This window comes from Rutilus rutilus (assembly GCF_951802725.1).
Source record: "Rutilus rutilus genome assembly, chromosome: 5".
Classification (NCBI taxonomy): domain Eukaryota; kingdom Metazoa; phylum Chordata; class Actinopteri; order Cypriniformes; family Leuciscidae; genus Rutilus; species Rutilus rutilus.
In genome coordinates, this window is record NC_140213.1 from 15,314,566 (window position 1) to 15,337,323 (window position 22,758).

At 38.3% G+C, this 22,758-nt stretch overlaps 1 protein-coding gene across 1 annotated transcript in view; it reads left to right on the forward strand.

The window, feature by feature from the left end:
* LOC311290901 (rho guanine nucleotide exchange factor 26-like) overlaps window positions 1-22,758 on the forward strand; it is a 164,275-nt gene that overhangs the window by 63,947 nt on the left and 77,570 nt on the right. The window contains exons 7-10 of the mRNA XM_084409646.1: window positions 14,617-14,769; window positions 15,391-15,520; window positions 16,597-16,671; window positions 16,773-16,862. Of these exons, the coding sequence (XP_084265772.1) occupies window positions 14,617-14,769; window positions 15,391-15,520; window positions 16,597-16,671; window positions 16,773-16,862 (448 nt within the window). The remainder of the gene's footprint in view (window positions 1-14,616; window positions 14,770-15,390; window positions 15,521-16,596; window positions 16,672-16,772; window positions 16,863-22,758) is intronic.

The following is a 22,758-nucleotide window of genomic DNA, read 5'->3' on the forward strand; positions in this document are numbered from 1 at the left end:
CCTGGGGTTAACAATCAATGCTGGGTATTCATAACCAGACGTGTCACACAGTGCATTCCCAAACCCTGGGTTACTGTTCTTATTTGCATTTTTGCGGTGTCAACAGTCATGGTTAAAAACAAGGTTTATAACTATGATAACCCAGGTTTAAACACTGTGAAAAAGCCCTATATTTTAATTCTTGCTGACACTTTAGTCCATCTGCCTAACATGAAACATATGCCCGGACAGTACATTGCTGCAGTGTACAATCAGAAGTGGTATATTTGCAGCATTAAGTGTGGTGATGATAGGCAGGATGTTCTTGTGTCCTTCATGACCCATGTGGGTTCCAAATCATTCAAGTGGCCAGGACGTTGTGATGAGTGCTGTGTACCGGTCAAGCCACAATCCAGGCATTGTTTTGTGTCTTCAATCAGCAATGGTAGACAGTATCACTTTGAGAAAGAAAATATTCAAAGTATAATTTGTCTTCCAGAGCTTTGTAGACAACCCTTTCTAAAAATCCAAAAAATAAATAAATGTATTGCACCTCTTAAATTCCCATGATTTTCTTATTATTAATGACAACGTATAGACATTCAAAGATCAAAATAGTGACATTTTTGCTTTTATGTGAATAAATAATGGTATTTATTTGTTCTTTCTCTTTAAATGTATTAAGTATTAGCTGCATGCAGAGTGACCATTGAAAATGGGTAAAATACAACAATTTGCTCATGGACCTGCATTGAGTTCCCCCAATATCTCAGGGAGTGAACCGTATAGGGCTTTAAAAACGAAGATGTCAAAAGAAAAGTTGGTTTATGCTGGGTACACACCAAAATATTTTTTACATCTTATAAGATTTTCAAAATGTGATAGACCACAAACATGAGGACAAAAAATCCTAGATTTAACCGTTTTGCTCCTATAGTGTATGGTGTGCCATGATGTGACAAAGACAGCACACCACACACAAACCGATTTTCAACCAGAGTCTCGACTGTGAACACAGGAAATCTCGCAAAATCTTGCGAGACCTCAGAATAAGCATGGTGGACGATATGCAGGAAGAAATTGCGATGATAGTGTTTGGAAAGGTTTTACACAACACTTTGTGCTGTTGCCACAAATCAACAAGCTGATCCTCCATCTCTGCTGTCCACATCATTTTCTCTTTGTGCTGCGCCATGACTGCGTTTGTTATGCTTCCGTCTTCCATCATCTCGCTTTCTGATTGGATGTTGTTTCGTTTCATGTGATAATCTCCAGAGCGTGTGCGCGTTTGTCCTCGGGATTCCCCCCACACATCAGGATTTCTGATCGTAAATATTAAACGTTGAATATTTACGATTCGCGATCGGGGCGGCTCCGACGTTCTTCCGATCAGGTTCGGACACACTTTATATTCAGTGAGCATATCTGCAATGTATTGAGGTCCTAGGCCATTGAATGATTTATATACCAGTAATAATACTTTAAAAACCATTCTAAATCTAACTGGGAGCCAGTGTAAAGACCTGAGGACTGGTGTGATATGTTCATATTTTCTGGTTCTGCTCAGAATCCTGGCGGCAGCGTTCTGTATGAGCTGCAACTGTCTTATGGTCTTTTTGGGAAGGCCAGTGAGGAGTCCATTACAATAATCCACCCTGCTGGTGATGAAAGGATGCACAAGTTTCTTTAAGTCTTGTCTGGAAACAAAGCATCTAATTCTTGCAATATTTTTCAGATGAAAGTATGCTGATTTAGTTATTGCTTTGGCATGACTACGGAAACTAAGGTCTGACTCTAGTGTCACACCAAGATTCCTGACTTGATTTTTAGTTGTTTGACCCCTAGAGTGAAGGTATGCGTTCATCTTGAGAACTTCATCTTTGTTTCCAAACACAATGACTTCAGTTTTGTCTTTGTTTAACTGAAGAAAGTTTTGGCACATCCAACTGTTGACTTCATCAATGCATTGGCCCAGGGAGTCAATGGGGCTGTAATCGTTAGGCGATAAGGTGAAGTAGATCTGTGTGTCGTCTGCATAGCTGTGGTAAGCAGTTTGGTTCTTTTTCATTATTTGGCTCATTGGGAGCATATACAGGTTGAACAGGAGTGGCGCAAGAATTGAGCCTTGAGGGACTCCGCATGTCATGGATGTCCACTCAGACTGATGGTCTCCTATACTCACATAATAACCTCTCCCATCTAAGTATGACCTGAACCATTTTAGGACTATCCCAAAAAGCCCCACCCAGTTTTCCAGCCTGTCAAGAAGTATGTTATGATCAACAGTGTCAAATGCAGCACTGAGGTCGAGTAGTACCAGCACTGATAATTTGCCTGAATCAGTATTTAAGCAAATATCGTTTATTATCTTTATGAGCGCTGTCTTTGTGCTGTGGTGCGGGCGGAAACCAGATTGAAAATTGTCAAAGTATCCATTCGAGCATAAGAATTTGTTCAGCTGATTGAAGACAACTTTTTCAATGATCTTGCCTATGAAAGGAAGATTTGAGATCGGTCTATAGTTGCTTAATATGGTCTTATCCAGATTGCTCTTTTTCAGGAGGGGCTTGACAACTGCAGTTTTCAGGGAGTTTGGAAAACTCCCAGAGAGAAGTGAGGCATTTACCACTTCTAGAAGATCTGCTTCTAAACTGTTTAACACACTTTTGAAAAAAGATGTGGGAAGTGTGTCAAGAGCGCATGTTGATGTTTTAAGGTGCTGTACGGTTTCTTCCAAAATTTTGCCATCAATTTCTTTGAAATCAGACATAGTAACTACTTTCTCAGGTGGTCTGATCTGTCTGACCCCAGCGCAACTCAAGGATGTGCTGATCACCTTTCTGATATTATTGATTTTCTCAGAGAAGAAAGAAGCAAACTCACTGCACTTGCTGTCTGAGAGCATTTCACTGGGAATCTGGCTTGGGGGGTTTGTCAGTCTCTCTACAGTAGCAAAAAGAGTGCCTGTGTTGTTTAAATTGCTGTTTATAATATTTGAGAAGAAAGTCTGTCTAGCTTTGCCTAGTTCCATATTGAAAGCATGAAGGCTGTCTTTGTAGATGTTATAATGGACTACAAGTTTTGTCTTCCGCCACATGCGCTCTGCTTTTCTGCATTGTCTTTTCATATTTTGCACTGCTGTTGAGTTTCTCCAAGGTGTTTTTGTCTACCACTCTTCTCCCTGACTTTCACAGGAGCAATATCATCAATTACACTTTTAACTTTTGAGTTAAAAGAATCAAGGAGAAAATCAACAGAGTCTGCAGATATGCTTGGTGTTAAGGATATAGCCTTCATAAATAGTACACTAGTGTTCTCATTTAAGCATCTCTTCTTGACAGACACAGATCTAGCTTCAATGGCAGGAGAGATCAATATATCAAAGAAAATACAGAAATGATCAGACAGTGCTACATCCTTAATAACACTCGATGAAATGTTTAGACCCTTACTGATAAGTAAATCTAGAGTGTGTCCGCAATTGTGTGTGGGTCCATGTACATGCTGAGTCAGATCAAAAGTTTTTAAAACAGTTTTGATTTCTTTTGCCATACTAGGCTGACATCTTTAACCCTCTGGGGTCTAAGGTGTTTTTGGGGTCCTTGAGATTTTCTGACATGCCCTGACATTTGTGCTTTTTTCAGTTGCTTATAAACATATTAATGGCAAAGGTGTAATTACACTCTATTTAGTACAAACAGGGCTACCATAATATGTGAGCAACATGTATGTACATGTTTGTATTTTTGAGAGAATAATGTTTATGCATGGTTATTGAAAAAACTAAAAACTAAAGTTTCTGAAATAAGGCCACAAAACACAAACTAAAATGTGTCAATAAGACTTTTGAGTAATGGATGTTGTCGCCTAGAGTTTTTTCTTCAAAATGATGTGAAAATCATCCTCCCTAATCATTCACATAAAACAATACATTGATTTAAATTTTGCTAAACACTTTCTGTTTGGAAAGGCAATATGCGAGTGGGCGTAAACGATCCTTACACCATCATGCATATTTAGTGGTTCACACCTGAGGAGACAATGGGGCCCGCATACTTAATGAGCCATTCATTCAGGTGTGTCACTGAGCCACAAGAAAGAATGCAAGAGCAATATATATATATATATATATATATATATATATATATATATATATATATATATATATATATATATATATATGTATGTGTGTGTGTGTATATATATATATATATATATATATATATATATATATATATATATATATATATATATATATATATATTCTACCAAATTGGTTCACAGTTGGAAGCATCTCATCTCATCTCATTTTTTTTTTTTTTTTTTTTTCACAAATTGTGCTTGCAAATCGTATAATATCCAAGGAAAACATGTCTAGTAATTGTGCAGTTCTCATTTCTCATTTTTTCAGTTTTGGAATATGTATCCTCTCCCCAAATTTGTCACTAATAAAACACAATCAAAATTATTTAAAGAAAAGGCTTATATTTACCTTTTAATAGTTTGTTTACATCTACCTTGTAAATATATTTTTTTATTAAAAAGGTTACAATTACAACAACAATTCAAGTGTAATCTTTCTTTGTAAAAACTAAAGTATACATTTTATCATACATATTTCAAAGTTAAGGATTTGATTGATTATTTGATTACTTTATTTTTGACAAAACATACTATATTTAACATATGAGCAAAAATTGGCAAACAAAAGCTTATTTGAGGTGGCAGATATTTTACAGTAAAAATGTATAATCTATCCAAAACTAGTCAACGAAATGTTGTCTTTCATATGTCTGTAACTTAGGTCTTTCGTTTTTATTATAAGGAATATAAATTTTAATTTCTGAGGTACATTTTCCATTATTATTATTCCTCACAGCACCGCGAGACGGTGTAAACAAGTACAATGATCTGAATAAACTTGATGTGTTTTCTCGAGCTGATATGGGGGCGTTCACAGTTTGCATGGATGCCTCAGTCATTTGCGTTTGAATAGCGCGCGCTCTCCGTGGGCGGGGTCACATTAAAAATAATTCGCTGAGATGAGAACGCCTGACATCTTGCTCTTTTCATACAGATTACATAAACTGAGAATATTTGTTTTTTATAAAAATTGCTTCATTTAAAAGAAGAGAACTCAAGCTTCATGCCTGTGTGTCTGTATGCCTGTTTGACTGAGTATTCGCTGAGTTATTGTTCATTTTCGGACGCGTTTCAGAATGGACTTCACTGACAGAGAGAAAGCAGAACTCACATCATGTTTATTTTTCTTTATTTGGCAAAAAGCACAACACTTTGTTTTTATTGTGAGTATACACAAAAATAATACACACTTAACAGGATCGATTGATGTATGAAACTGGTTTGTACGATCAAAGTCAACAGAGTATTTGGACTCTCGTTTGAACTGATAAGAAAAAAACCGAGCAAATCATGCTGGCGTGATTGCCGACCTCAGAGGGTTAAAAGAAAAAAAATCAGCTGTATGTAAAAGTGACACACATTTGGTTTTTGACCAAAGAAAATGTGTACAATATAACAATGTACATACATTCACAGCCACATTGAGATCCCCATATCCCTGGAAATTTCACCATACATTTTTTTTTTTTACTTGCTGAACTATCCTTTTTCACTTGTCACATTACGGATATTTTGTAACTAGATATCTAGATGGACATTCAGTATTGAAGACCTCCATTTACCATAGAACTCTCATTGTATAATCAGTTACATACTGGAACATTCAGCTGACTCTCGTATGTTTGGAACCATTGTTTTCATGTAGACACTCTCTCAGCCCTTCACCCATCTGGTCAGTGAGAAGGAAGAGAACTAAAATGACAAAATCTTGTGTTTGCCTGTGTGTTGTGTGTGTGTGTGTGTCTGTCAGTTTTGTACTGCCTGCCTGTCATATGTACTGCCTGTCAGTGTTGTCCATGCCACATACCAACACTTTTATGGCCCTGATCCCTGCTGCCTACACTCATGAACAAATTTTCTGATCTGTTAATGCCCTGCGGAAGGGATTTACCCCCGCTGACCTCTGGTGAGAAGCACAGTGCTGTATTTTGAGAACACAAGAAATGGTTTCACTTTATATTCTCCATCTGTGAGGAACAGTCCAGCTGGTGAGCCTCATTAACACATGCTCATCCCACACTAATAGAGTTCTGCAGGGATGACATCAAAACCCTGAAGACTAAATCGCCACTGTTTTCCTCAATATTTTCCTATGGGTTTTTATTATTGGGGTTTTCAATATATGAGTGAGGTCTGTGGTAAACATAACTTGACGTTACTTGAAAGTTTTGCTCTACAATGTAAACTGCACACACACTCGCACCCCAAACATTCTTATCTGGTTACTTAAACTTAAAAATGATACAACATACATTTGTTTAAATAAACATAACAGATTCAAAATTCACGTTTTCGATATGGATGTGTGTAATTTATGACTTGTGATATAATGTCTTATCTGAAAATACCTATACCTATATGTCTTTAGAGGTAATACTAAATTAGATGTCCTGTACTTCTACACTGTACCAGCTTTATCCTATAAACACAGAGCTCGGATGTTGCTTAAGTTTAATTGTCTTCACAAATATCCCTCAGAGCTGTTCACTGCTGTGGCCAGTGCACGTAAAACCTGTGATCAAAGTTCAACCGGCAAGTTCACACAGATGGATTAAATATTTACTAAATTCTTTAAACATTTACAGACATCTGGCAGTGAGCACTGTTCCAGTAAAACATAATGAACTTGTGGGATAATTGCATTTAATGCATACTGTCTGAGGTTATTAAATTTGTGTTATGTCTGAGGGAGTGTTCTCATTTGTAGTTCGGTTCTCTTAGTTAGTTTGGTTCGGATATGAAAAGAAAATGATACATTTAGTCCTGAACGCTTAGCGTTCACACTGTCATTTTTTAGACCAAACCTAATGATACGTAAAAAATAAACAGCTTTTATGACGTATATTTAGCGACAGAACTTACCGAACATCCAAAACAATACTGTGTGCTACGCTAAATGCACTCATTCTATGTGTGTACATATGATGGCATTTCTACCAGCTGACAACTCCTGAAGAACTTCAAATGTGTAAAAGTAGCAAGTCAAAACAGTAGCAGGAATTCCTCTGTTGTCCACACAAACAAAGAACTGCTGCAAGGAGTCATTTCCGACGCCTGTACTAAACAGTAATGGGCAACGTTGCTCCTATTATGAGAAAAAAAGGTATGCTTGAGCATTCTATCCTTTTTAGGGTTAAATCTTGTGACATTACGTCCTGTTTTTTTGCGCGTTTAGATGTCTTTTGTCCTGTCTTTTGTGTCCATATTTCAGTCGAACCGCACAAGAGTTTGTTTGGAAGTGGATCGATTCAAGACCCACCTCTTCAGGGGCCTCGGTTCGCTTGTTTGGTGCGCACCAAGGTTTGGATCGCGGTGTTCAGACTTATATAAAAATAGACTTATATAAAAATAGAACCGCTCTAACAGAGCAAATGCTCCAGACTTCATTATAATCGAACCAAATGCGTAAACATACCATGAGAGAGGGGTTATGGCATTCTTAGTCAAAGTAAAATAAGTTTTGAGCTAAATGCCTTGGCAAAACTACAGCTTGTATAGGTTATCAGAGTTTTATTGAATAGCTAATTTCATTTTGCTGTCAGTTAGGGTATAGTACTCTCGGATCCATTTTAACATGTTTTCTTGTTAAATTACATTCTGCAGATTGTAATAGTCAGTAGTGTGAAGTATACTTCAGAAGTCCACGTTTCTAGACGGGCTGCGGTACTGTCCGTGTGACATAATTTTCGTCCACTTACGTTGGCGCACCCCATCCGTGTGCAGACCAATTTTTGTGTCCGAGCAGATGGTGTGAATACAACTGCGCATGCGTAAGGTGAATGTTGAGAAAGAAGAGTCTACTAGTAACGACTGAGACAATTCAGACAGAATTATTTGTTATACTTATCAAATAATCTTTAAAACCCACTCTGGGATCTATGGTCCCTTCCCCCCAACTAGGGCAAGAACCATGGCTACCATCAGATAAGATGGTTTTATTGCTGTTAAAAATGTGGTCATGTGGTCAAGACAGAGACCATAGGGAAGACCGACTTTGCTGCATTAATTTATAGACAAACTGATCTATAAATAAACATGCATCTCAGAAAATTGTGTGAATGATTTACTGTCTTGTGTAGTGTCTTTTAATTCTATTATTTTTTTGATACTGTGTATTTTATGATAGAACCAACGGTCAATGTAATATTACTATACTATACACCTATACCATGTTTGGTCTCTATAAATTGGTACTTTGAAGATCGAAATGATTGTGTACATGATATGTCGATAGCTGCGCATCATATTAGTATTACAAGAATCTTTCTTAGTTTCTTCATCAGAAACCAATCCAGCTGCACATGCAAATGAGCACGCTTAACCTGTTAACTAGCATCGGCCCATGGGCGGGCCGTGGGGACGTGTCTATACTTTTATTACTTTTTTTTTACCTTTGTTTTATAACAAATATTCAACTGACTATCATAAACGATGCATCATTTTAAAGCTAAAACACTCAAGAATCATGTTCTGAACTTGTTTTTGCAATCAGTACACCAGAGAGGAAAGGGGAAGGACTGGTATTGTAAACATGAACAAAATGAACGGCAATAATTTCATCTCCTATGGTTCAGATCAGTTCGGACGAATCCAAGGAACAAAAGCATACATTTCAATGTAAGGGTCTACTCTTCAAAATGCATCCCACTTTTTAATCCAAAATAACAAAAAAATAGGGAAAAAAGTGAAATATCCTCCTTTGTTTGCATGAGCCTTTTCGAGAGAGTTCGCATCATGTTAATTTTCAATGAAATATCAATTCTAATCCATATTCCAACACTCAAAAGCCATCTCTCCCCGGTAGTTTAAAGTCTAATGAGACATTCCCCTTCTCTCTCCTTCAATCACAGGCTTTGTTTTTGACCAAAACATAAAGGGAGCGCCTTTCAGGCTGCGCAACCTGTCACTCTTGCACCTTGGTTTTTGGCTGGATAAAAGCCTTGATAAAGCCAGCCAATGTCTAGTCAGCAAAGTTTTGATTGATGGGAGTATTAACCAACTAAAATCGATGGCAGTGATAGACAGTTTATGCAAGCAGATTCGTCAAATTCAAGTGCGCAAAGTTTTCGTTCACACGTGCGCTTTTGCCATTTCACACGCAGAGCGCACACACACACACCGAGCGCATTGTTTCGCCACTCAGAGCTCGTATAAACGCACGGATTTACTCCAACGCTTATATCTGAACATCTCTATCATGGATCGTCGACTACAGAAGAGATTTGGTGGTGTTTTGGACGAAGGTGATGAGGAACAGCGGCGAAAAGCAGCAGAAAGTAATAGGATATTCGTTATTATTATCAGTTTATTGTCATTTATTTGAGTAAAAACCACTGTTGTATTTACAAATGTTCTAAAACATTTTTTTTATTTTTTTTTGTATATTTTATACATTAGTTGGAAAACGATCACTTCTGGAATGTCTATACATCTAGTGAGAAATGTTTTATTAGAATTGTTCAAAATGAGTATTTTGTTAAAATGTTCAAATGTTGTGCTGAAATCGTTTTTTCTTGTGTGGTTTGATGGGCAGAACAGTTCTGAATTTATATACATGTATGTAGTAGGTCTATGTAGTGTTTACTCCTTATGTCAAGTGGTTGGTTGCCAGGTGTCCATTTGGAGTCTCCAAATGGCCTTTTGGAAAAGACGCCTATACTTTTCTTGAATAAAAGCTTACAGAAACTACATTTTTGTGAGTATCATCCTCAAATTTTAATCAAAACATGGTCAGACATTCAATTTTATCTTTATGGTGTTTTCAGGCCTTTAATATAAAAGTCTGATAAATTTTTCCCTAAGTGAAGTTCATTCAAAGAAATCGTGAGTCACTTTCATGTAAATGTTACCTTGTTTTACTCTGTTCCTATGCTACTTTGAGTTATAATGACTCTTGGGTAGCAAGGTTTCAAGTGTATAGTTTAAAAAAAAGATCAGAGTTATGAATGTGGACCATAGGGTTTAAGAGCTACAGACATTTGTATTTGGGTATGTCATTTTCAGAAAATTCTCAAAAATAGGGGCGCTGGTTAGCCTGGCTAACGTCAGACCTCGTCTCATTGAGACGTGGTCTGGGAACCACATGTTCATTTTCTCGTATTTGAGGCGTGGTTTACGAATGCCCAGAGCCGGTTATTGGGCGCTACGAATGTCTATCAAATGCGCCTGTACGTAGCTCATAGCCATTCGTTTCAATTATACCAGATGATGCATGTAGAGCGACAGAAATACGACGAGGAAGAAGACTGTTGGAGCTACATTAGTTTGCTTTCAGTAGTGGTAATTTTGTTAATTAATTTGTTTACTATTATGATTTTGCTTACATTAGTAATATATATTTTGGTAATATTTTTTTGTTTGTTTGTTTAGTTTTTATTTTTGGTTAGTTTAATAATTATAATTATAATGTTTGATTTAGACACCTGAGGGCAGTAGTGGGCACAGGTAAAGGTAAATATAGGTAGGAAGTAGGAGGTGGCCTGTAGCACCTGGGTGATGGGCATATGGTTTTTTACCAGCGCGAGAAATGCTGTATTGTTTGCTCAGTTGGAAAAAATAAACCAGCCACAACTCTGAATCAGCCTGGAATTGGACTCATTTCTTGCCTGCGTACATCACCTGCCCAGGGTGCTATAGAAGTTGTCGTTTGAAGTTTGATTTAAGTATAATTTTCTTTTGTTTGTTGACAAACGGCCACTACAACAAAGACGATGGGTCAGAGATTTATGTGTACACGATGGCGTTCAGCGACTAAACTACTTAGAACACTATCTAAGGCTGCATCGAAAGGTAACTTTGCGTCTGCTGCCATGTTGGATCCATAGATATAAACAAACTGCTTCGGTGTGTCGCATAGACGTCGTCATCGTCTTGCTGCTCCCTCCCCGTTCTGTGATTGGTCCCCTCGCTGAGGCGAAAATCTGGTCCATGGAATCCAGGCTGCCTAGCAGCGTGAATAAAATCGCGCTGTGCGCAAGGCAGCATGGGGAAATCCAGGCTAGGCACTGGTAACAAAGATTCATAAATCAACCAAAGAGGAATTTTCCCGCTTGGAAATTCCACCCTTCTCATTGGTCAAGCAAACCCGGAGAGTTGGGGTTTGCTTTTCTCAGGCTTTATTAGAGACAAATTCACAGTGACCCAGCCTCTCTTCTTCTGGCCTCTACTGCTGCTTCTTCTGGTTGATGTCTGTGTGTGACCACAGCCTGCTATGCCTTCACTCTCCCAACAGAGTCAGACTGTATTTTCTTCAATCCAACTCAGAAGAAAACTGCAACTTTACCATCACTGAATGGGCAACCATTAACTCTTCCGACTTCCTCACTCCTTGGTTGCCTGCGTGGCCTCTCCGGCCCAGGGACGGCAGGCCACAATTTGCATGTGCTCAGCCATGTGCTCATGGAGAGAGAAAAAACCTTCAACCAGAACAGAGTCAAACAAACCACTCAAGTTCACCAACTTTTCTTCAGTCAACGCCGAAGAAATCGATTGAGACTCATTGGACCATCAAAAGTCCTTCTTCAGGAACTTTACGATATGTTTCACTGCAAAGGCCATGCAAGTATACATTAAATGATAAGCTGATGGTTCTTTTCAGGTCCAGTGAATCTTTTCCATAGTTCCATTTCCTGCTTCCGGTTTCATTCTGTCACTCACCATTTTACCTATTCATGTATGTATGTGTGTTTAGATTAGTTATGTTCGTGATTTAGTTAATAAAACTTGTGCACAATACGTATTTGGTTCTGATTCTCTGCTTGCAACAAAGTTTACTTTACTATTTAGATTTTGACTACAGGCTCTTAGTAGTACTGTACAGTTGTCACGGTTGGTAGATCCGCTGTCTCATACTGGTCTTGTGGGTTTGTGTATGTGTGTATGTCTCGTTGCACTGATTGTTTCATGTGGGCGTTACCGCTCGTTATCATCATCAGCGGCAGCTGTAGATCATCTAGTCAACCTATTTAATGCCCTGTCTTTCGTCTTGTGTTTGTCAGATCGTTGTTTGAAGCTTCTTGTGTTCGTGCCTGTTCCAGTCTTCCTCGTGTTTCCCGTGCACTGGATACGGATCGCTTCACTCCGTTCACCTCACTGGATCACCTGCACCGCATCACGCACTTCTGGATCGCCCATCTCAATCCCTGCGTCACGCTCTCCTGCTGTCTGTGTTCTGGATCTGACCCTGGGCTTGGATTGATCTTCATCGGATCTTCTGCAGTCAACCTGAGTCTTCTTCTTGTGCATTGTGGTGTCTAGAGTGAACTTGAAGTTCAATAAACCTTTTACTTGCAATTGCTTCCATCCTGTTTATCATTACAACAGTAAGAAAGACATTTCTCTACGCCGGAAATGAATATTTCTTAGATTTAATAAACAATTTACTCTGAGTGTTCATGGGACGAACAGGTGGGTTGATTGTAATATTAATTTTACTACATTAAGTTTATTCTATTAGCTGATCCAAATATTCATAATCAATTATAACAAGTTATGATTGATTGTTAATATTTCTTTAGAGCTAATTTGCTACAGTGGCAATATACACAGTTGTGATATATTGTGCAGTAATCAGAGTGCAGAAAGAGCAATACAAAATAGCATGCTGTTCCAAGAACAGTAAACAAAGCAACATTTTCTTTTAGGTTCTTTACATACAATGGCGATCCGCTACTTTTCTTCTATACTTCCAAGCAAATGTCCTGTAAATGACATATCTCAGTGCTGCCCTCTGAAGGCTGGTAGACTATAAAAAAAGCAATTGTACTGCACGTCAAACTTATCCATTCACGCTTATCCATGGGTGATTTATACTTTGAAAGCTGTGTGGACACGACACAAGACAATTGTACAAGAGCCCACAGTATGCTAGTTACAGGGACAATCCCCCTAGAGCAAACTGAGGTTAAGTGCCTTGCTCAAGGGCACAATGTTTTTAATAAAGTTATAATTATTTTTTGGGATTTGGCAGTGTAGATGACACAGGAAGCAATGGGGAGTAGAGAAAGGGGAACAAGATAGGAAAATGACCTCAAGTCGGCACTCAAACTTGAGTCACCTGAGTTGCAGTTTTTTTACAACAAGGTTTTCTTATCAAGGTAAACTGGTTTGGCAAGATGTTTCACGAAGAGACTCATTTATTTAGCCCAAGCTGTGCTTCTGATTTGTAAACAATAAATAAAAAGCGAGAAGTCTCTTACAGTCAGAGGCATGATGTTGATTAAGTATAAATTAGGGCCAGCAAACCACAGACATATTGAAATATTGAACTGTGTTGTTAATGTTTTCCTCTATAAGCAAGATAAATATCATCAGTTTACTAGAGCCCATATTGTTTCAAATAAACAAACACGTTTACACATTACAAACAAACATTGATAGAGAGCCAAAGACAAAGGACATCCAGAATAGTTAGTTCTTTGGTCCTTCTTTTTGTCTTTATGTACCTCTCATTGCAGTAATTAGTTGATGTGATATTAATGTCATTGATGATGTACTTCAGTTTGGCTGAATATAGTGCACAAAATGGGACTTTCCCTCTGGTCCTCCATGATTCCTGAACATGATTCGGTCTCATTTGAACAGACACTGGGCCTGCTATAAATGACAGATAAACAGATATACATGAACATGTACAGTTGCCTTGATTCTGCACCAGAACAGAAGTGCAAAGCATTCCTGAAATGGCCTGCTGCATATGTGTCCGTGTGGGTTGGCTTGTGTGATGGATTGCTCACATAAAAGATCAGATTCCTTTGCTGTGGATAGAGAGACTTTTGTTCTGTAAGTCAAAACAAATTTCAAAACTCCTCTGATGGATTTTCCCTGACACAGCAGCTGAACTTTGCTTTCAGTGACTGTTTTTACCCCCAAGACCAGAAATAGATGTTTGCTTTTTACCCTTTGTTAGAAGTGTAACGATACACAAAAGTGATGGTTCGATACATACCTCGGTTTTGAAGTGACGGTTTGGTACGTTTTCAGTTAAACACTGTGTTTATTCTGTACACTTACCGTTACAACTTTATCCTTTGCCCAAATTTATTTTGAGTCGTGTTCATTTGAAATTCACCGGTTAACTCTTGTCCCTCTGTAAAGCTGATAGGGCACCAAACACCTGTAGATAGGTCCTGGGGTCACAGATGGCTCTGAGCTGCATCCTCTGGATTACTGAAAAATTGTGAATACCCTATGACGGGTCATGAAGTGTGTGTCTGGTCAGGAAGAGCATGTGTGTATGATTTTCATGCTGCCATCCCTGGTTGGTCATTTGAGCGGCTTTGGGATGTCCTGTGCTCTGATGTGATCATAGGCTGGGGAAGGAGGTGTTAGAACAGTTTCCTGGCTTTGTGTTGCATGTGTATATGCGTGTTTGTGCATGCGGAATGACTAAAACGTTGCTCCCCTCATTGACTTTGACTCGTGTTGATGTTATGTGAGGCATGTCACGCATGTTAACACCCTAATGCAATTGTATTCTTTCCTTTTTCCTTCCAGGTTTTTCAAGGAACTTGAAGATCGGCACCAGCAGAACATCGTAATCGATGACATAAGTGACATTGTTACAAGGCATGCTCAGGCAAACTTTGACCCCTATGTGACATACTGCTCGAATGAAGTGTACCAGCAGAGGACCCTGCAAAGGCTCCTGTGAGTACAGCACATATACACATAACTCGTCACTGATTCGACTGAAAGTCACCTCTGACTTTTACCCTTTAGCCCAGCAGATCTGAAGCTTTTCCTGGACAGAGATCAAATTTCTATGAAGCCTTTTTCTGCCTCAGAGTAAAAATAAAAATAGTCAAGTGGCAGTTGCAATATCACATTGTGAGATATAAAGATGCAAGTATGAGAAATTACATTGCAGCTGTGAGATATGAAGTCACACTAAAAGATATAGTTGTGATTTAGAGAAACAAATTTGCAATTGTGACAGTCACATTGAGATATAGTTACAATTAAGAGAAACAAAGTCGCAATTGGCAGATCAAATCAAATTGAGATTTGATCACATTTAATCACTATTATAAGATAGATAGTAACGCAAGATATAGGTGTAACTTTGATAAATTCACAATTGCAAGATAAAAAGTCACATTGTGAAAAAAGTTTTAGATATTTTCAGGATATGTTTAACAATTATGTACATTGTTTCTTGTAATTGAAACATTGTCTCAAGAGACACAATTATGAAAAATGCAATTCCAATTGCAATCACATCACACTCTGCAGCCCATCACTAGTTTAACAGTCTGTTTATCCCTTCAGAAATAAAACCTCATCATTTAAGGAGGTACTGACACGAATCGAGGCCCACCCAGACTGCCGGAACCTTCCCATGATCTCCTTCCTCATCCTTCCCATGCAGAGAGTCACACGGCTGCCCCTGTTGATGGATGTGAGTGACATTATCCCTTTTCTTCCCCTTCAGACCCAGTCTGACCTCTACTAATAATATTAGTAGAGGTATTAGAGATATTATCTCTAACACTGACATAAACATTCAGCTCTTTTGTAACTGCATTCTCAATCTTCTGACATGTATCTTATGCTTTGATAACATTAGCTGCATCTCTGTGTCTGAGATTCCACTAATGTTATTTGGTTGGTTTGACCTGCAGGACTTTCCCTGTTACATAACACATCATATTAAACTAATTAAAGTCACTTGCTACTTGTTTTTCTTTCTCTGCTCTTCATACCTTATCAAATTTCAACTCTCTTCTAGTTCTCTTCTGTTTAAAATAAAAAAATTATCTTTCAGGGCCTCGCTGTTCAACTGTAACAATTCTGTTAAGATAAATTTTTTGTTTGCTTGAGACTTTTCTGCAATATTTTTGCATAAGGTAAATGGTTTGAGTTGGAGTTGTTTTATTATATTTAAAAGATGTTTTAAAAGTGTTGGTGTTGTTTTCTCTCTGTCGTCTTTTCCCTTATCAGAGGATTGTGTATGTAAAATGAAGTGAGGGAGTCAGCTTCACTAAAGATGACCTAGAAACATCTCCATGGTCCCTATCCTCAAAGCTCATGTTTTCATTTATCACCATGCTTCTCTCCTTCCTCTAGACCTTTTCTCACTTTATCACCCTCTCATCTTTCCATCCCTCTGTCTCTTTGTTTGTGGGTCCCCTGAGCTTGGCGGTGAGTTTAGGACAGTAGAGCTGGGCTGGCTGGCTCTGAGTATGAGAAAATTGGGTTTGATTTTCTTTCCTTCTCTCTCTTTTTCTTCCCACAGCTTAGAAACAAATAAATCTCTAGCTGGGAAATATCAGACAAGCGTGAGAGAAAGTTTGAGAGCACTCCTTTAAATATAAAGTGTTCAAAAAGCTGCCGGATAAACCAATAAACCGAAAACTATTATATATACAAGAAACAAGTTCTGTTGCAAGTCTGTTTTATATAGCATATTAAACTGTGTGCAAAAGCACCAACAGTTGAAAGATAATTTTGATTCAAAACGTTTTTGTCTTATAGACCATATGCCAGAAGACGCCCAAAGATTCGATCCCTTACGAGGCATGTAAAAAAGCTCTGCATGCTGTCAGCAAGGTAAGAAATGCCAGGAATTACCACTGTGGATTTTTCTAGTTTTGTCTGAGAGAGTCTTAGTTAATAATCACCATCTTTTGTCTGTATGTGTGTATATGCAGCTTGTGAGGAAGTGTAATGAGGGCGCTCGTACAATGGAGAGAACGGAAATGATGTACACCATCAATTCCCAGTTGGAGTTTAAAATTAAGGTAAGAGAATAAAACAACCTGTGAAAGGAATTTTATGATTCACTATATACATATATTCATTATATTCGAGTCAAGTCAAGTCATCTTCATTTATATAGCGCTTTTAACAATGTAGATTGTTTCAAAGCAGCTTTACAGAGATAAGCGTATAATTTAAGGTAACAGATTGTTTTGGCTTTATAGCGGTTCTTCAATAAAGTTATTTTCCAGCTAAAGTTAGTTTTAATTGATTCGCTTCCGTCACAACGATCATTTGTTATTAAATTAGGGGCCGCTAAGACACCATTCTCTCTACACAGACTTTAAATGCGAACCTGTGATAAATGCTGATGGCGTTCACATGCGCATTAAGAATTGGTTCTATAGTTATGTGCGTTTGAATATACGTGTGCAGGTTTGTAATTCCCTACAAACCAAGCCTAAACAAAGTACTGGTCTTTCCTTATGAATTTTGATACAGAATTTTATTTTATTTTGTCACTTCAGGGTAGGTGCGCGAAACGAAATTTTCCCGACAACGCTTTATCTGTAGAGTGGTAAAGGGATCCTCCATAGGGAGAGACTAGTTGGCACTTCAGCACAGCGTTGTCATCGGGTCCAGGTGAAGGTCCTTCGTCAGATCTGGATACGGCCTGGATCCGGCAGGCTGCGGGAAAACCTTGGGATAAACAAAGACACTAAAATTAGCGTAGATGCCATTCTTCTTATGATGTAACGAGTACATCAGGATTTATGGGAAGTGTTCCCGGTTCCGGCTGACCTAATCTATGCAGCCTAACATTGAATTATAGAAGTCTATAGTGTATTATGTGAATGCTAGGTCAAAGAGATGTGTTTTTAGTCTAGCTTTGAACTGACAGAGTGTGTCTGCTTCCCGGACAATGGTAGGAAGACTGTTCCAGAGTTTTGGTGCTAAATAGGAAAAGGATCTACCGCCAGCAGTCGATTTTGATATTCTAGGTATTATCAACTGGCCGGAATTTTGAGATCGCAATAGACGTGAAGGACTATAATGCGTTAATAGCCCGCTTAAGTACTGCGGAGCTAAACCATTTAGTGCTTTGTAAGTAATCAGCAATATTTAAAAATGTATGCGATGTTTAATAGGTAGCCAATGCAGTGTTGACAGAACCGGGCTAATATGGTCATACTTCCTGGTTCTGGTAAGAACTCGAGCTGCTGCGTTTTGAATTAGCTGTAGTTTATTTAGCGTGCAGGGCAACCACCCAGTAGAGCATTACAATAATCTAGCCTTGAGGTCATGAACGCATTAACTAATTGTTCCACATTTGTCAATGAGAGCATATGGCGTAATTTAGATATATTTTTAAGATGGAAAAATGCGGTTTTACAGGTACTAGACACGTGACTTTCAAATGAAAGTTTGGTATCAAAGAGCACACCCAGGTTCCTAACCGATGACGAGGACTTGACAGAGCAGCCATAAAGTGTTAGACAGTATTCTAGGTTATTATGTGTGGGAGTTTTTTGTCCAATAATTAGAATCTCTGTTTTTTTCTGAATTTAGGAGTAGGAAATTACTAATCAGGGTGTGCTTTCTGCCTCTCCGTCGCGGTGAACTTTTTTTTCTTGAGCACGTCTATAAACTGAAACAAAACTCAGCGAATACTTGTCACACATTTATGAGCCATATACCTTTATAAACATTTAAGTGTGTACTTTTAAATGATCGGATTCAAACTGAAAACAAATATTCTCTGTTTAAGTAATTTGTATAAAACCAACAAGATGTCCAGCTTCTCAAACGCTTCCTAATTAGTTTTAATTTGACCACGCTTACTCGCGCAAAAGACATTCACATGCAAATCTCCACATGGAACGCGAACGCGCTCATTACCTCAAAAACAAAACACTTCATCAGTCTCTGCTTTTCGTCGAGTTTGAAAGACATGCTGTGAGCTTACATTGGCTTTACCCCAGAAGAAGAACGCGATTTGAAGACAAGAAAGATAAGGTAAGAAATTCTTACGTATTAGTTTTTTTATTGTTGCATAAATTTCACATTGCAGTTGAACTGTTGCTAGATATATGGTGAATATTATAATATTTAGACCCGTGTTTACTGTTACTGTGTTTGTGGATATCTGCTCAAACGTAGATATGTATATGGTAACCATAATGTTTTATATTTGAGCGCGATCGCGTTTGAATGTATCATATTTTGGAAAAGCAAAACGCTCCAAATGGCTTCATGTTTTACTATTATTTCATTTCATATCATCATAACGAATGGAAACATTTGAAGTAACATGATAATCAATATATTTTTCTCTAGCTTAGTTGTTACTGAAATATTTGGAAGATTTATATAGGCTGCTATATTGTTATTATTTTATGCAGCACTGCGCATAGCCTATGCCTACAATGCACAACAAACCTGGTGTTCATTATATAATATATTGTTGGAAACATTTGTGTGAGTGTGTGTGTATTCTGTGAATTTTAAAAAGCAATTTTAACCAGAAAAATCTAAAATGTATTCCCAAAATCGTGCAGGCCTTTCTCTTGATATCAGTATGTTCACTTTTTTTTTTTTTTCAGGGCCCAGATGCCACTGAGTCCTGCTGACTTCAACATTCACAGTACATGTCTCTGTACATGAACATGGTAAAGTGAAAATCAAACACCTTGGAAATGAAAGGTATGTACAATGTTTTTAGGAATGGCACAAAGGTCTCTTTCTTTGGATCATTGTTATCAATAAGTGCTTATTTGTTGTGTATCTTTGGATTGTTGTGTTGTAAATAAATCCAAACAATCTAAAAGCCATTCTTTTTTAAATCTCCTCATTCTTTGTGCAAGGTTGCTCAGAATGATGGGCCCTGATAAGCTCCTAATAGGGCCATTAGGGAGTGTCTTTGTCTTTCTCAGGTGTGGAAAGCTTACATATTAATGAGGTGATCCGCCCCTCCCGCATAAAGCTTTATCACACAAAACACGTCGTAAAAATTTTAAATCAATATATTGTCTTCTCTGAATGAGAAGTCAGGGTGATTTTCACATAGTTTTAGAGCAAATATTCTAGGCTACGTCATACAATTTTCAAAAGTCTTGTGAAGAAATAATCAGTATGGGTTTCATGACCTTATTTCAGTGAGAATTTTTTTTTTGTATTTTCACAAACCACGCATAAATGTCATTATCTCAAAACTACAAACTTTTACACACATGCTGCTGATATATTATTGTAGCAGAGTTTGTGCTGAATACAGTGTAATTAGACTTTAGCCATGAAAATGTCACAAGTAACAGAAATAAGCACAAATGTCAGAGCATGTCAGAACACCTCCAGGGCCCAGAAAACAGCTCAGACCCCAGAGGGTTAACAATGAGTGCTTTTGGAGTAAGCGATCGAATATTCAGCAACCCAAGCTTTAGCATTTGCTCATCTGTATTATATCTGTTTTTTATTTGTTGAACATCAATTAAATTTTTACCCTTAGATGGGTTTGGACATTTTTTGGATTTCCAAATTCGGGGAACAGACACAGTCTCTATATGATGATATCTAGGTGAAAGAGGCTCTATGTGATGGGATTTATCTGACCTTGGTGACGTGAGGCCGCTAGCAGACAGTCGGACTCACTCCCTGAGGTCGGCAATCACGCCGCCGTGATCTGCTCGCTTTTTTTTTTTTATCAGTGCAAAAGAGACTCAAAATACTCTGTTGACTTTGATCTTACATTCAAGTTTCATACATCAATCGATCCTGTTAAGTGTGTATTTTTTTGTGTATGCTCACAATAAAAACAACGTGTTGTGCTTTTTGCCAAATAAAGAAAAATAAACATGATGTGAGTTCTGCTTTCTCTCTGTCAGTGAAGTCCATTCTGAAACGCGTCCAAAAATGAACTGTAACTCAGCAAATACTCAGTCAAACAGGCATACAGACACACAGGCATGAAGCTTGTCTTTTAAATGAAGTAATTTTTATAAAAAACAAATATTCACAGTTTATGTAATATGTATGAAAAGAGAGAGATGTCAGTCGTTCTCATCTCAGCTCATTATGTTTTAATGTGACCCCGCCCACGGAGAGCGCGTGCTATTCAAACGCAAATGATCTGAGGCGATCCATGCAAACCTGTGAAACGCCCACATCAGCTGGATAACACACACCGCGAGTTCACTTTCAGACTCATGTACTTTACGACGCTGCGAGGAATAATACTATCTTAATAATAATCCTGGAAAATGTACCTCAGAGGTGCTGGAAGTTTAATTTCGAGGAGAAACGGATCCAGCTGAGGAATAGGTCAGTTCTATATTTGCTTTGTTCTAATCGCAAGTGTCTGTACACGCAAAAAGACTGTTTAAATATGAATTGTGTTTCTGTGTGTGAATGAATGAACGCACAGATGCACGCTGTTGTGTAGCTACAACAGCTGGCAAAAATACTGTTTCAAAATGAATCGCGTTTTTGTGTGTGAATGAATGAACAGCTTTTACCAAACTCTATTGCTATACTGAGATGAGTAAAAATCGACTACAAAAATCGGATAGATTATAAAGTTTTTACTGTAAAATACTGCCACATCAAATAAGCTTATAATGTTGCCAATTTCTGCTCATATGTATATATATATATATATATATATATATATATATATATATATATATATATATATATATATACAGTGGGTACGGAAAGTATTCAGACCCCCTTAAATTTTTCACTCTTTGTTATATTGCAGCCATTTGCTCAAATCATTTAAGTGCATTTTTTTTCCCTCATTATTGTACACACAGCACCCCATATTGACAGAAAAACACAGAATTGTTGACATTTTTGCACATTTATTAAAAAAGAAAAACTGAAATATCACATGGTCCTAAGTATTCAGACCCTTTGCTGTGACACTCATATATTTAACTCAGGTGCTGTCCATTTCTTCTGATCATCCTTGAGATGGTTCTACACCTTCATTTGAGTCCAGCTTTGTTTGATTATACTGATTGGACTTGATTAGGAAAGCCACACACCTGTCTATATAAGACCTTACAGCTCACAAGTGCATGTCAGAGCAAATGAGAATCATGAGGTCAAAGGAACTGCCTGAAGAGCTCAGAGACAGAATTGTGGCAAGGCACAGATCTGGCCAAGGTTACAAAAAAAATTCTGCTGCACTTAAGGTTCCTAAGAGCACAGTGGCCTCCATAATCCTTAAATGGAAGACGTTTGGGACGACCAGAACCCTTCTTAGAGCTGGCCGTCCGGCCAAACTGAGCTATCGGGGAGAAGAGCCTTGGTGAGAGAGGTAAAGAAGAACCCAAAGATCACTGTGGCTGAGCTCCAGAGATGCAGTCGGGAGATGGGAGAAAGTTGTAGTAAGTCAACCATCACTGCAGCCATCCACCAGTCGGGGCTTTATGGCAGAGTGGCCCGACGGAAGCCTCTCCTCAGTGCAAGACACATGAAAGCACACCTGAAGGACTCCAAGATGGTGATAAATAAGATTCTCTGGTCTGATGAGACCAAGATAGAACTTTTTGGCCTTAATTCTAAGCGGTATGTGTGGAGAAAACCAGGCACTGCTCATCACCTGTCCAATACAGTCTCAACAGTGAAGCATGGTGGTGGCAGCATCATGCTGTGGGGGTGTTTTTCAGCTGCAGGGACAGGACGACTGGTTGCAATCGAGGGAAAGATGAATGCGGCCAAGTACAGGGATATCCTGGACGAAAACCTTCTCCAGAGTGCTCTGGACCTCAGACTGGGCCGAAGGTTCAACTTCCAACAAGACAATGACCCTAAGCACACAGCTAAAATAACGAAGGAGTGGCTTCACAACAACTCCGTGACTGTTCTTGAATGGCCCAGCCAGAGCCCTGACTTAAACCCAATTGAGCATCTCTGGAGAGACCTGAAAATGGC